Raw genomic sequence first — 16162 nt, forward strand, 5'->3', positions numbered from 1 at the left:
GAATTCAGAAAACATTCTGATTCTAAATCTTCCACCTACAATTCAGCACCATGGAGAGCGTAAACAACCGGAGCCACTTAAAAGCCCCCGTGATCACAAACTGATAATGGAAGATAATTTGCTTCCTTTAGGACGCAGATAAAATAATCTTCATATCGCCATTGAGTCATCATCTGCCCACGTGAGCTTTTAAATGTATTTTCATTGGGCCTTTTACAAGGCCTTCATGTTTTGTAGAGAATGTTAATGGGAAATGAAGGACATATGAAAAAAAACATCTAGTTGAATATATTTACGTGTTGTAGTCACCATTTTTACAGTGTTATCGTTCTCATCGCTAAACATGTGAATAATATAGACCAACCAGGCATAACATTATGACCACCTGCCTAATATTGCCACACCAATCATGCACTGTGTATTCTGACCCCTTTCTATCAGAACCAGCATTAACTTCTTCAGCAGTTTGAGCAACAGTAGCTCGTCTGTTGGATCGGATCACACGGGCCAGCCTTCTCTCCCCATGTGCATCAGTGAGCCTCGGCCGCCCATGACCCTGTCGCCTGAAACCACTGTTCCTTCCTTGGACCACTTTTGATAGATACTGACCACTGCAGATTGGGAGCACCTCACAAGAGCTGCAGTTTTGGAGATGCTTTTGGTCAAACTCAAAGCACAAATCCTTACACTTGTCCATTTTTCCTGCTTCTAACATCAACTTTGAGGACAAAATGTTGATTTGCTGCCTAATATATCCCACCCACTAACAGGTGCCATGATGAGGAGATCATCAGTCTTATTCACTTCACCTGGCACTGGTCACAGTGTTATGGCTGATCTGTGTTTATAATAAAATTGTATAGACTAGGTATAAATTCGAGTCAGTCTTACATTTTAAATACAAATGCAAAATGATGAGTTGACAAAATATTTCTACTGACACTACCAAACATGACTTTTAAGGATTTTCCTTGGCTTTACTTTTCATGAATAACAAATGAATCCTGCTCTATGGTTTGTCAGTTCTAAGTGACCCAGAGTCATGAGCTCCGGATGCAGATTGGAAATAATACAGTTACACTACAAGACCATCATTACTCAGAGAACCCTTATTACTGAGAGTTATTAACTGCCCTCACGTGTCTACTGGAGGAAAAGCATAATTATTTATGGCTCTTATTAGTACTTCTGCTAATTTAAAGTAATAATCCACATAAACGATCAAAGAATTGACCAATTTCATTTATATAGTTTCTCTTTGTGGAAAAAAAACTAATACTAAATACTGGGGTATGTGGTAGCATCATGATTAAGGTGTTGCATTATTGATCAGAAGGTTGTGAGTTCAAATCCACCAAGCTGCCACTGTTGGGCCCCTGAGCAAGGCCCTAAACCCTCAGTTAAATGTAAGTCAGTCTGGATAAGGGTGTTTACTAAATGCCAGAAATGTAAAAACTAATAAACAATACTTGAGTTTTAAAAATTCTTATTAAACCCTGTTTAATAAGTGTTTACATAAAACATATTTTATGGAACAGAAAAAGTACAAAGGGTATTTTATTTTATATAATTAATTCATTAGAAATATGATTTATTATTATTATTATTTTTATTATTATTATGCATTGCTTTGTAAAAGGGGAAAAAAAAACTATGTGGCATGCTTGATTAGGAATTTGCATTGTGTAGTTATTTTAGAGTATTTTATACATTTATTTACAACATTTAAAAAGGTTTCCATTATAAGTGAGTTTTCCTACTACAAGGAAAATTTTTATTTGTTATTCTCAACTGCACATACACTATATTGCCAAAAGTTTTGGGACACCCCTCCAAATCATTAAGTTCAGGTGTTGTTTTTCAGGGGTTGGACTCGGCCCCTTAGTTCCAGTGAAAGGAACTCTTAATGCTTCAGCTTCATACCAAGACATTTTGGACAATTTCATACTCTTTGGGGAACAGTTTGGGGATGACCCCTTCCGTTTCCAAAATGACTACAGACCAGTGACCAAAGCAAGGTCCATAAAGACATGGATGAGTGAGTTTGGTGTGGAGGAACTTGATCTCAATCCAATCCACCATCTGTGGGATGTACTGGACAAACAAGTCCGATCCATGGAGGTCCCACCTCGCAACATACAGGACTTAAAGGATCTGCTGCTAACATCTTGGTGCCAGATCCCACAGCACACCTCAGGGATCTAGTGGAGTCCATACCTCGACGGGTCAGGGCTGTTTTGGCAGCAAAATTGGGACCACATTATTAGGCAGGTGGTCATAATGTTATGTCTGATCGGTGTATGCAGCCAGGTCGTTTTAATTTTTATTTGCAGTAATTTGACATTAAAAGCGGAAAAAGTTCAGGCATGATTTATCTTGACTTCTTCCTTCTTCTTTTTTTAAATCACAAAAACCTGCAGTTTTAACAGGGATGTCTAGAATTTTTATATCCATTGTAAATACCAAAGATGTTTAATGGTGTAATACGCAGTTAGTAAAATGGGAACATTTGCTTCAACCCTGCGAACACTTCCTTTTATTACAGAGCGTTTTTCACTGACAAGCATACAAGTGACCAGCGATATTTACATTAAACAGATGGACAAAAAAACCCTTTAATAAAAACATGAAGCATCATTAAATGCTCAAAATTGACCTTCATCCCCAGTGTTGGAACTCTGTATGTGCTAGAAAGGTCTTCTCCACTTTGTGAAGCTGGTTTAAATGAACCTTCAAATAACTCAAACTGGGAAATCGTTACCGGAGCTTTTCAGGCAAACAGAAGAACATAATAAAAAGCAGAAGAGAAGTGCTGCATACACTGCAAAGTGCCTTATGTACACAACAAAATATATTCTTAAATAGTTTTCCATTTCATCTAATAAGCTCCAATGCAGCTTTTCTGTAAATGAGAGGAGGATATTATATATAGAAGGGGATATTTATATAATGTCCAGGACTTCTTGTGTTCAGGATGTGAATTGAAGCTCGAAGAGAACCGTTTGAGGAGTGGTGACATCAGCCACGGCTAGCTCCTGTCCATCAGTTAATCCCAGTTCTGGAAAAATCCAAACGAAGAAAAGCATCATTAATATTTGTGCTTAAATTATTTTATACTCAATCAATAATTTAATTATGTAATATATAGTATTTCTAACACCAAGCAAATTAATAATAAGAAAATATAAACCTTTTTCAAAATATATACACAGATATAACACAGGCATAACATTTTGACCAGTGCCAGGTGAAGTGAATAAGACTGGTGATGTCCTCATCATGGCACCTGTTAGTGGGTGGGATATATTAGACAGCAAGTGAACATTTTGTCCTCAAAGTTGATGTTAGAAGCAGGAAAAATGGACAAGTGTAAGGATTTGAGCTTTGAGTTTGATGAAGGGCCAAATTGTGTTGGCTAGACCACTGGATCAGAGCATCTCCAAATCTGCAGCTCTTGTGGGGTGTTCCCGGTCTGCAGTGGTCAGTATCCATTAAAGTGGCCCAAGGAAGGAACAGTGGTGACCCGGCGACAGGGTCATGTACGGCTGAGGCTCATTGATGCATGTGGGGAGAGAAGGCTGGCCCGTGTGATCCGATCCAACAGACGAGCTACTGTTGCTCAAATTGCTAAAGAAGTTAATACTGGTTCTGATAGAAAGGGGTCAGAATACACAGTGAATGACGGGCAGAACAATATTATGCAGGTGGTCATAATGTTATGCCTGGTCAGTGTACATCAATTAAAGGTCCGGTTTCTCTCTCGATAATTCAACCTATCAAGGGTGCCAATAATTCTGCAGCTGAGTGTACGTCTCACCTTTTAAAGTTTTGCAGAGATTGGGCCTTGTTCTTTCTTCAATTGAAGCCACGCTCTAGACCAGTGCACACACAAAAGAGAATTTTAATGACCTTTCAAAATATATTCTTTTCAGACACAAGTTCAGGTTTCACAAAGACTTACCTGTAAGTAAAGAGTTTTGTTTTTGCCTTCGAGCGTTGCAGTGATGGCTGGAGATTTCATTTGTCTGAAAAAAAAAAAAAAAAAAAATCAAATGGATTAAATCCCATACCTCAGTGAAGGATGCTGATATGGCAGAAGATATCCTGTACTCACAAGGAAGCATTCTCAGTCAGATACTCCAGCACTTCCTGTAGTTTAGCAGACGGAGGGAACTGTAGCTTCTGAGGAACTTGACTACACGCTGAGCAGTTCTCCTGTTAGACGGAACGGAGACGGCAAAATATAAACACGCTTTTCCCAGACCAGAAGAACGTGCAACTAACTATAAGCCGACTCGACTGAAACGCGAGAGGACGATTCGTGAAATCCAGCAGCAAACATACCTTTCTCTCTGCCTCGAAGGTGTAGGTGTACAAGCCGTCCACATCATTAAACACCATATAATTATTTAAAGGAATATAAGCACTGAAAAAAAAACAAAAACAACTATTAGTGTTTCATGCAAAGGGTTTCATAAAATGAACTGGATATATAAAAACATATCGTCTTGAATTTTCACCTTGTAGCAATCTTAAAAACTTCTGTAGCGCAAGCAGCTGCAAAGACAAACAAGCAAACTTAACATATTTGTACAACAATAATTAACACTCCACAGTTCTAGGACATTCATTTGGTTCTAAAGTTCAACATTAGTTCATTTCAGAACAGAGTGCCCTTTGAAACTGAAACAGTGGAGCTTTGCTTGTTTCCAGTAGCTATGGCAACCCACAACGTGTAAGAATTAACCTACAGTTTCTCCAGTGCCGAGGCTTGTGTGTATTCCCCGATCTGGACGTCTGACTGCTGTCTGGACAAAGCCATCAGTGAGCGACAGTCCTGATAGGGCTACTAATCTCGGACGTGAAAGATCTAGGACTCAAAGTCAATTTCGATAAAACAGCCATGTGAGCGGTTCACAGGCGTGAAGGCCAGACAAATCTTTTTGACAGAAAACAGCTGTCTCTGGAAAGGCAAGTGAGAAATTTATGACTAGCTGTCCACTTTTAAATGAGCTGGCTGGCCATATGCTAACTGTCTCTTTCTGGCATGGATATCGTCAGCATTGATCTCAGAGGTAACACTGGACGGCAAATCCGCAAGGTTTGCTCAAAGTGATTCATAAACACAAAGAAAGAGGCTTTGGGCCAGGAAGCACGGCCAAACCATTCGGCCAAACCTGTGACTGAATGCGTTCCCACTGCTGTCACTGTTATGCATGAAGCCAGAGTTCTGGCCAAATAGCCCCTAGTTCCACCTGCTGTTCACGTGGAGCTTCAGCATCATCGTAATGCCGAGTTCACACGGCACGATTTTGGCCCTGATACTCGAAGTCGCCGACAAATTCCCAAAATCAAGGCAAATGGTGCACGTGAGGGATAATCACGCAGTGTGAATGACCAAAAACTCGAACTGAGAGAGTCGCTGAGGAGTCGAATGGTGCAGTGTGAAAGGAGCTCAGAGTGAAAAATACATCCGCGATGATCTACAGCCGATGAGAGAGCGAGATACAGGGCAGCGGTCAGTTTGGGGAGGAGTTATAGACCACAATATCAGCAAGCACGGCTTTGGTTCGAGCACAATATTATAGTTTATAATCCAACAAAAATGTCTTAAATACAGTTATATCAGAATAAATAAGCTTTACAATAGCATCAAATAGAAATAAAGCAGAAATATTTGCTTGACCAGCCGCATCAGCAGCAGGACATTGCAAAATTATTCATTTGTTCAATTCTACAGGACGCACAATCCTTGTTCCCCGCACTGACCCTCGGGTTTTTTGTGGTTCCAATTCCAGTCTTGCACGAGAACTCTGACATCACGTGTGATCTTGCGTTATTTCCTTATTATTTCTGGCGTACGTTCGGTTGTGAAACACAGTTTGTGGACCAGACAGAGTTGTGGGCGATTCTTCGTGCAGTGTGAAAGCTCCTGTCGCCGATCCATCATGCAGTGTGAACACAGCAGAGACTGAATGCTCCCCCAAACAGTCATGCAGCGTGAAAGCAACCATGATCCGATGACTGAAAATCGTGCAGCGTGAAACCGGCATAAGATTCTACAGACTGAATGTTGCTTCATCACGAGCCATGTGATTTGTGGTGTGTTTAAACAATCCTCACTCTGAATAAGAAAAAGTATTAAACTCTGAGCGATTCTTATTCTCAGAAAGTGATCATCCTTATAAAGAATGAGATTCATCAGTTATATCAGTACCACTAATTAGACTGGCATGTTGTGCTCACTACATAAACGTCCAGTTCTAGCAATAGCTCATGATGCTCCTGGAGCTATTTTTATTAGCCTACTAGCCCTACTAGCCTTTTACTAGCAAACTAGCCTGCGGCTGAATCACAGCAATAAGGCGATGTTGCTTAAATATTAGCACTGATTTTAGCTCTTAAAATCTTCTTTTTATGAGCAGCTGGTCAACGCCTCTGAGACTGGTTCTCAAAACTGATTACATGGGAAAACTCCAGTGCTTGAAAAAGAGAACATTTTGATGGTCCAATTTTTCATTAAATCATAAGTTACACAAATTAAATATGATCTGGAAATATTTTGTCTTAAAATGTGGCATAAATTAAAAATAAATCTAATTATACACTTTTATTGCCAAAAGTATTGGGACACCCCTCCACATCATTGAGTTCAGGTGTTGTTTTTCAGGGGTTGGTCTCGGCCTCTTAGTTCCAGTGAAAGGAACTCTTAATGCTTCAGCTTCATACCAAGACATTTTGGACAATTTCATGCTCTTTGTGGGAACAGTTTGGGGATGACCCCTTCCTGTTCCAACATGACTGCACACCAGTGACCAAAGCAAGGTCCATAAAGACATGGATGAGTGAGTTTGGTGTGGAGGAAACTGACTGGCCTTCACAGAGTCCTGACCTCAACCCCATAGAACACCTTTGGGATGAATTAGAGTGGAGACTGTGACCCAGACCTTCTCGTCCAACATCAGTGCCTGACCTCACAAATGTGCTTCTAGATGAACGGTCAAAAATTCCCATAAACACACTCCTAAACCTTGTGGAAAGCCTTCCCAGAAGAGTTGAAGCTGTTATAGCTGCAAAGGGCGGGACAACTCCATATTACATTCATGTGCATGTAAAAGCAGACGTCCCAAAACTTTTGGAAATAGTGTATATACAGAAAAAACCATGCATTCTTCTTTTAAAGCCTTCATTTGACTCAGCCTTGATATAAGCTGTTATTAATACATAAAATCAAACCAAACTGAAAGAAAAATCTGAGCATTATTTAACTCAGTGGTACAGTTTGTGATGAATCTCAGCACCTAAAGATGTGTGTTATGTAGATCTTCTAGAAAGTTATGCATGTCTTAAGCATCTGAAGTCTCTTGTGTGTTTCAACATACATGCAGATTACAGATTCACACCTTGAATAACCAAACAAAGATCCACCACAATGTCTGTAAAATATAAGTCCTTCTGTGTCTAATGATATGAATCTTATATGCAAAACAGGAGCAGTGTGTGTGGTCTGAACATACCAGCGATGACTGCATTGGTGGATGCAACAGCAGGGATAATTCGTTTAACCACACCTGAAAGATCAGAGCAAGAAACCTAATGAATCAGAAACTGAACCTTGGAGAAGTGAACTATTTATTTGTGTTCACAAACTATTTAAAGGTACTACAGAAACTCAACCTGAAGCTTCCTCATGTAGTTACCTTGTGTGAGTCTGTAGGTAACACCAGTGATGCTGAACTCCGCTGCCCTCTCCAGAGACTTCTGGAAAACCCACTGAATGTGTTCAGGATTATCTCCATCCAGAGCTACTCCATCTGCACAGAATTAAAAGATGCCATCAGGTCAGTGTGTGTGTGTGTGTGCACACACGTGTATATACACAGATCAGGCATACCATCCTGACCAGTGCCAGGTGAATTGAATAAGCCTGAGTATCTCCTCATCATGGCATCTGTTAGTGGGTGGGATATATTAGGCAGCAAGTCAACATTTTGTCCTCAAAGTTGATGTTAGAGGCAGGAAAAATGGACAAGTGTAAGGATTTGAGCTTTGAGTTTGATGAAGGAGCAAATTGTGATGGCTAGACCACTGGATCAGAGCATCTCCAAAACTGCAGCTCTTGTGGGGTGTTCCCGGTCTGCAGTGGTCAGTATCTATCAGAAGTATCCTTTAAGTTACAACGTACAGGACTTAAAGGATCTGCTGCTAACATCTTGGTGCCAGATCCCACAGCACACCTTCAGGGATCTAGTGGAGTCCATGCCTCATTGTGTCAGGGCTGCTTTGGCAGCAAAAGAGGGAGCGGACCAGCATGATATTAGGCAGGTGGTCATAATGTTATGGCAGATCGGTGTGTGTAGGTAGGTAGATAGACAGTGAAACTGTTATGAAGCCAAGGGGCAGCTCAGCCATGCTACCGAAAGGGTTAAGGCCTTGTTCGCAGGACAAAAGCTGTCAGATTGCACTTGCAACCTTTGAACCCGCAACCAGCCGTAGCCACAAGCATTAGCCACTGAGAGGTATCTGTTACATCTACCTTGTACCTAAACTCATTGGAATTTGAATCAAGCACACCTACCACAAGCCTGTCATAAAAGGACACGTTATCAGCATTTAATTGGGTGCCGTTCACATCTCTTATTAACATCCATTAACAGCCTCCTGTGATGGTGGGCCACATGCTGCCTTCGAATATATTTATCAGTAACATCCTCTTAAATAAATAAGACTATTTAAATTGTTTGTCTTTTTTCAGCATAGCACAGTATTCATACACTCTGCTGTGAGATCATGTTCAGGTATACAGACTGAGATGTCTGTAAAGATGTATGAAAAGCCCAAGCAATGCTGCTATGCCTCATACAACATCTCCTCTCTGATTTAGGTTCCTTTCTATTAAAATGTCGCTCAGGTTAGAGAACACTGAAAATACACACATAAATAGATTCATATTCAAAGCAGCCTCTCTGGTACCAACGTTCCTGCTACATTTAAAGTCACAGTACTAACTCTTTTTCCTCATTCTGGTCTTAAAACATTAACTGAAGCTCTTGGTCTGTATCTGCTTGATTTGATGCACTGCTACCAAACGACTGGCATGAATGAGCACGTTTTAGGTGTTCCTAATAAAGTGGACAGGGTGTATGTATGGTCATACAGAGTGTAAACACTATCACATGACTAGTGTATAAAAAATAATGAAAGTGTAGCATGTGCCAGAGAAATGTACTACCTCCAAACGGTTTCTCTTTGGGCCAAAGCAGTATCCGTACATACTCGATGCAGTGCTCGGGCAGCCGCGGCATCGATGCAATGGTGCACATTGGGAAATTAACCTGAAAACACACAAGAGAACCATAAGCACTGAACCGTACGGAACAACAGATGCCACTGGACCAGATTCTAGTCAGGCTATTCAATACAGGGTTGCTGTGATCATTGGTATACATCAGATTAAATAAAGCATCAGTGGTGTGAAAGTATTTTTTCCCCCCATTTTATTCATTGATGGCAAAATGTTACACAAGGCCTATATAACCCATATTAAAATCTTTTCTGATTAGTTATTACTTATTAAAAATCCTTAAGTTAATTGTTCACAACACTGGAACAAAGTTCAGGGACTGATGACTGCTTCAAAATTCGTTCATAGGTCTTTTAATAAATTTACATGATAAAAACGGTTCTTACAGGTTGAGCTTAGATCTTCAAACTAAAATTATGTGTGATGTGTAGGACATGACATACGCTATATTGCCAAAAGTTTTGGGACACCCCTCCAAACCATTGAGTTCAGGTGTTGTTTTTCAGGGGTTGGGCTCGGCCCCTTAGTTCCAGTGAAAGGAACTCTTAATGCTTCAGCTTCATACCAAGACATTTTGGACAATTTCATGCTCTTTGTGGGAACAGTTTGGGGATGACCCCTTCCTGTTCCAACATGACTGCACACCAGTGCATAAATACATGGATGAGCGTGGAGGAACGTGTGGAGGAACTTGACTGGCCTGCACAGAGTCCTGACCTCAACCCCATAGGATAAATTAGAGTGGAGACTGTGAGCCAGGCCTTGCTTGACCTCAGAAATGCTCTTCTAGAGGAATGGTCAAAAATTCCCATAAACACACTCCTAAACCTTGTGGAAAGCCTTCCCAGAAGAGTTGAAGCTGTTATAGCTGCAAAGGGCGGGACAACTCCATATTACATTCATGTGCATGTAAAGGCAGACGTCCCAAAACTTTTGGCAACACAGTGTATATGAAGTAATCTGAAGAGAAAACAGCACTGTACCAGTTTATATAAAGAAACCAGACTACCTGTGGAGGATACAGCTCCAGTGTGCAGTCTATGCAGGCTGTCATACCAGGCAAGATGACCCTCAGGTTCCCTTTAAAGCCTTCTGTACCTCCATCTATCAGTGGGATTATGGAGCTGGGAACCAAAGCCCCATCTTTATAGATAAGCAGTGACAACTGGGGAAAAAAACACAGGAAAAAAAAGTCTAGCAAGTTTGCACCACAGACATTTAATCATCTAATTCAAACTGTTCACTAGAGAAATACATGAGCTGGATCTAAACCAAATGTCCACTCTTAACATTCAATCTCAATCAGCTACTGAGTTTGAATAAACACTGACATTATAGTTTTGGATATTTGTGAATATTTAAATGGCAGAAGAATGTTGGAAACTTTGAAGCATTTCTCACCAGCATTCCATTCATCCAGCGACGAGCAATGATGGAGTCCAGGCCACACACAATTATGTGGAATTCTGTAAAAAAAAAAAAAAAAAAAGTAACAAAATGATGAAGAATCAACAATTTCTATATAACAATATACACTGATCAGGTATAACACTCTGAAGCACTGAGAGGTGAAGTGAATAAGACTGATGATCTCCTCATCATGGCACCTGTTAGTGTGTGGGATATATTAGACAGCAAGTCAACATTTTGTCCTCAAAGTTGATGTTAGAAGCAGGAAAAATGGACAAGTGTAAGGATTTGAGCTTTGAGTTTGATGAAGGACCGAATTGTGATGGCTAGACCACTGGATCAGAGCATCTCCAAAACTGCAGCTCTTGTGGGGTGTTCCCGGTCTGCAGTGGTCAGTATCTATCAAAAGTGGTCCAAGGAAGGAACAGTGGTGAACTGGCGACAGGGTCATGGGCGGTCAAGATTCACTGATGCCCGTGGGGAGAGAAGGCTGGCCCGTGTGATCCGATCCAACAGACGAGCTACTGTTGCTCAAATTGCTGAAGAAGTTAATGCTGGTTCTGATAGAAAGATGTCAGAATACACAGTGCAGGACGGGTCAGGGCTGTTTTGGCAGCACCAACAGAATATTAGGCAGGTGGTCATAATGTTATGCCTGGTCAGTGTGTGTGTATGTATATACATATATATATAAAATAAACTTACGTCTGTAAAAAGATTCATCAAAATCTTGAATTTTCTTAAAGTGTCTAAATTACAGCAGTCAAGGAAGCAAAGCTCCAAAATACACAATTTTGTCATGTGTAAACAGTTAGGACTGAATAAATAAGCGGCTTCTTTATGCGATGAAGGATACGGGACAACGTGACATCCTGGAACTCGACTGTTGATGAAGTCAGCTGCCACCTCTGCCTTAGGACGGCCGACATCTGCGGGCCTTTAAAGACAAAAAGCTCAAGGTTAAACCTGCTGACCAACCAGCTACGTGGATCTGAAATGAAATGTAGTAATGATCAGTCAGAATCCTTACCTGAAGAGGAACTGTCTGTTCAGATTCGACACATCAATAGTGTCCATATCTACCACGTGGATGTTCCGAAACCCTGACAATGCCTAAATAAAAAGAAGAATAAAAAACAAATCAGACACTAAAACACACACAGGATAATGATGAGCAGTGTATTCAGTGTAAACCCCCGGTTAGAGATATACATACACAAATAATGAATTTAACTGTATGTGAACTTTACCAGGTTTTTCAGGAGCTCACAGCCAAGGCCTCCTGCTCCAATCACTAGAATTTTGCATGTTTCCAATAAAAACTGTAGTGTCTGTTAAAAAAAAAAAAAAAATACGAATAATAATAATCTATTTGCAAAAAAAATCATCATATGTAATTCAACTTAACATCAAAATGCATTATTATTATTATTATTATTATTATTATTATTATTATAATAAAGTATTATTGACCTCCTCGCTTGGTTCAAAATCAGGGTGCGTGAAAGGTCCAGATCTCTCCAGAAACTTCTGCACATGGCTCCATCTCCCGTCCCAGTCACTGCTGCTGCTGCTAACATCCACTGCCATTCTGAAAAGCAAAATCTGATTGCTTAATTTGAAACGATTTTTAACCAGCAAATATATCTTATTTACAAAAAAAACAAAAACAAAAACAAAAAAACCACAAACTAGCCCACTGGTCTGACCGAGATACAACTGGATTTGATGAACAGCATGTTCACCCCATGTAGGACTGGCCATGCAAATCTGCACCTAGATGTGAATAAGTGTGTGTGTGTGTGTGTGATTTGTGAAGTATTTTAAAGTACGGTTGCATGAAGGACGCTAAACCTAAACTCGTGGCAATGCTTTTGCTTAAAGCTGCTCAGTATAAAAGCTTATTTGATGAATTCATGACGCATAACGTCACAACACAAAACTAATCAAGAAAGTAGTAGCTTTTTCTTCACCAATCTAAACACGCCCCACCCCACCCCCCAAACCTATTTTATAAACAGATGCTTCCTTGGCTTTATTACTGCTCAAGGTGCTTTTGTAATTATAGGCTCTTATTACAATTTAATATGGAGCACAGGCAAAAATCCTGCACTTTTTTCCTAACTCTTTCTGCTGCAATGTGGACACTTATGAACCTCCATGATGAGATACGGGTCTGAACTGAAATCTATACACCTTACTGGGAACGGATCTTGTTTCGTTTTTCAATCCAGATTTTAAAAAAAAAGCGAAAACATCCAAGATTTAGCAGGAAATAGACATTTTGTTCGAGAGGTCTGTTGTGGCCATCAGACAGGCTATTTATAGCAATCTTGTATATATACATACACTACATTGCCAAAGGTTTTGGGACACCTGCCTTTACATGCACAGCTTCAACTCTTCTGGGAAGGCTTTCCACAAGGTTTAGGAGTGTGTTTATGGGAATTTTTGACCGTTCCTCTAGAAGCACATTTGTGAGGTCAGGCACTGATGTTGGACAAGGTTTGCAGCCTCCACACTAATTCTTTACAAAGGTGTTCTATCAGGACCAGTGCACAAAGCAAGGTCCATAAAGACATGGATGAGGGAGTTTGGTGTGGAGGAACTTGTCAGGACTCTGTGCAGGCCAGTCCTCAGCCTGATAGAACACCTTTGGGATGAATTAGAGCGGAGTCTGCGAGCCAGGCCTTCTCGTCACCAGTGCCTGACCTCACATATGCACTTCTAGAATAATGGTCAAAAGTTCCCCAAAACACACTCCTAAACTTTGTGGAAAGCCTTCCCAGAAGAGTTGTTATAGCTGCAAAGTGCGGGACAACTCCATATTACATTCATGTGCACGTAAAGGTCCCAGTTTAGGCCTGGCTCACAGTCTCCGCTCTATAGGCGTTTTATGGGGTTGAGGTCAGTCCAATTCCTCCACACCAACCTCGCTCATTCATGACTTTATGGACCTTGCTTTGTGTACTGGAACAGGAAGTGGTCATCCCCAAACTGTTCCCACTAAGTTTGGGAGCATGAAATTGTCCAAAATGTCTTTTAAGAATTCCTTTCCCCGGAATTACCGGGGTCAACACCAACACCTGACTTCAATGATTTGGAGGGGTGTTCCAAAACTTTTGGCAATATACTGTACATTACCCAAGCACAAAGAAATACAGTAAAACACAACCAAGAGTCGAGAGTGACTTGAGAGAATAAGACAGGATCGCTAACCTTGGCCACAGTGCATTATGTGAAAATTCATCTCCGCTTCACGTTAGCATGGACTAGCTTATAAAATCTCTCGGATCCGTCTACAGGCCTGGGTTTGTATTGACAGCTGGAAAGCTAACGCTAGTTAGCCGTCAGCCATTTCGCGTCTCAGAATAAACACACAATCCGGAGCTAAAATAATCCACCGGTTCCATTAAACCTGGGGTTTTTTACGTTACTACATTTCCGAATATATCCGTAATTTCTCAGCTAGCTGGATAAAAACACTGCACTAAGATGAAAAAGGATGAATTTTCACACTCCCTATGCTGTGCAATACTCAAACCTGCAGCCAGCGCTTAGCATTTCATCACTAACTTCTCAGGCTGCTCCTCTATTCTCTGTCTTTTCTTCGCCCTAAAATGAGAGAATAAAAGAGGATTCAAGCACGCCCTTGGTACACTGGCCACTGGACAACAAAGCAAAGTATTTCTTCCTAAAACAGTTCGATCATTCAGCGCTACTTACGGCTCTTCCCCATCCGCCATACTTTAGGGTTTCACGGTCCCATGCCTTCCCACAATGCTTTGCTGCTGGGGCGAACTTGAAGGTTGAACACAAAAGCCCAGGCTTGGAAATAATAATAACAATAAATAAATGATTAATTTAATGTTGAGGTTCAATAATAATAATAATAATAATAATAATAATAATAATAATAATAATAATAATAATAGATTCGACTCGGAAACTAATTACTTTTTGTCTACCAATACTGGAGAGTAATAGATATAAATTAATTAACTAATTAACAAACAAATAAATGAATGAATGAATGAATGTATTATTATTATTATTATTATTATTATTATTATTATTATTGGGATTAATAATAAATATTCTAATTCTGAACTAATTAATTAATGCAACAATACTACTACTACTACTACTAATAACAATAATAGATTTGACTAACTAAAACTAATTACTTTTTGATCTTCTTGTTTAGAAGTTTTGCAATGGGCATCTGGATTCCAAAATCTCCTTCACCAGATACCTAGCATTTGATATAAATAGCTTTATAAAACAGCCACGATTTCCCTTTCTGTTTTTTCACCTGTCTTCTTCTTAGAGATCTCTGCAAAACATCTTGTGACTGTGTTTTATAGCTTCTGATCCCCTGTCCACCAAAGCTCGAGGTAGATTCCTGTCATCACTTGTCATAACCCAAATATGTGCTACTAGCACGGCTGAGTGGACGTCCCTTGCTCACTTGCTGGGAGGATGCAGTAGTACTGTCAAGATAACAGATATGCCCAGGAGCATAGCACCTGCACCCAGAAGTGGTGTTACAAATCTGGAAAAATTTGTGAAGGTACAGGTAGACTTCTTCAGTAATGCTTAATTGCCTGTTTGTTAATGGTGGTTTTACCAAGCGGCGCTTCCAGGCAGAGCTGGACAATGACTAGCCTCACTGTCTACCGTACACATTTCAGCCTCCGCTACTGATTCTGCCACAGAGGCCTATGAAGTGGCCTATGAGACCTTTGTTTCTACTACTGCTCTCACTAGCGGTTCAACAGATCTGTCTTCCCAGATTAACAGGAATATTTGACACCCTTGGCCAGATTACTTGCACCTTTAGGCTTGGTGTCTTGTAGTCAAGTGCAGGTTGAAGACTGTGACCCAGCAATGCAGGAAATATTCCTGACCACAAGAGACCCTAACACACATGCCTTGTATGTTCTTCCATGAAAACCAATAATTTGCAGCCCATCATTTGAATCCAGTGCATTGTCTAGGTCCTAGAGTAGTAGCCTTCCTGCTGGGAGGTATGGACTCCACTAGATCCCTCAAGATGTGTTGTGGAATCTAGCACCAAGATGTTAGCAGCAGATTCTTACAGGAGTTAAAGGACTTATATACTTACAGGACTTAAAGGACACTTTTGATACATACTGACCACTGCAGACCGGGAACACAAAGATGAGTGTAGATGACCACCGATGTCCACCAGGGATAATGCTGGCTCTGATAGAAAGGTGTCAGAATACACAGTGCAGGATGGGTCAGGGCTGTTATGGCAGCAAAAGGAAGACCAACACAATATTAGGCAGGTGGTCATAATGTTATGCCTAATCTGTGTATATAAGTGCATTGCATTACATCCGTGTGTAAATATTGAAAACGTTTATTATTACCATATAACACAACATATATATGGATATATTTTGCACTTCCACTCATGAG

General features: G+C 40.4%; 1 protein-coding gene across 3 annotated transcripts; it reads right to left on the bottom strand.

Moving 5' to 3' along the window:
• Positions 1 to 2519: 2519 nt before the first annotated feature.
• uba3 (ubiquitin-like modifier activating enzyme 3) lies at positions 2520 to 14522 on the bottom strand. 3 transcript variants are annotated; one of them, XM_058410376.1, is made up of 18 exons: positions 14441 to 14522; positions 14259 to 14329; positions 12188 to 12305; positions 11965 to 12045; positions 11745 to 11827; positions 11571 to 11651; positions 11420 to 11463; positions 10706 to 10770; positions 10314 to 10469; positions 9233 to 9335; positions 7701 to 7814; positions 7518 to 7571; positions 4521 to 4557; positions 4345 to 4426; positions 4115 to 4215; positions 3962 to 4025; positions 3818 to 3872; positions 2520 to 3058 (listed from the first exon to the last, which is right to left on the bottom strand). In XM_058410376.1, exons 2-18 carry the CDS (start codon positions 14276 to 14278, stop codon positions 2970 to 2972), a joined length of 1347 nt encoding a protein of 448 aa, XP_058266359.1. In that variant the 5' UTR covers positions 14279 to 14329; positions 14441 to 14522; the 3' UTR covers positions 2520 to 2969. The 3 variants fall into 3 exon arrangements, with proteins under 3 accessions (XP_058266359.1, XP_058266357.1, XP_058266358.1); XM_058410374.1 differs by having other exon boundaries at positions 14291 to 14329; positions 14441 to 14511; XM_058410375.1 differs by lacking the exon at positions 14259 to 14329 and having other exon boundaries at positions 14441 to 14510.
• Between the last annotated feature and the right edge of the window lie 1640 nt (positions 14523 to 16162).

This window comes from Hemibagrus wyckioides, linkage group LG15 (assembly GCF_019097595.1).
Source record: "Hemibagrus wyckioides isolate EC202008001 linkage group LG15, SWU_Hwy_1.0, whole genome shotgun sequence".
NCBI classification, from domain to species: Eukaryota; Metazoa; Chordata; class Actinopteri; order Siluriformes; family Bagridae; genus Hemibagrus; species Hemibagrus wyckioides.

Coding starts and splice junctions, on each gene's coding strand:
- uba3 (XM_058410374.1), bottom strand. CDS start 14,460: ATGGCGGATGGGGAAGAGCC. Junction 12,306..14,290: donor ATAGAGGAGCAGCCTGAGAA/GTTAGTGATGAA, acceptor TTTGCTTTTCAG/AATGGCAGTGGATGTTAGCA. Junction 7,572..7,700: donor TACCTACAGACTCACACAAG/GTAACTACATGA, acceptor CTGATCTTTCAG/GTGTGGTTAAACGAATTATC.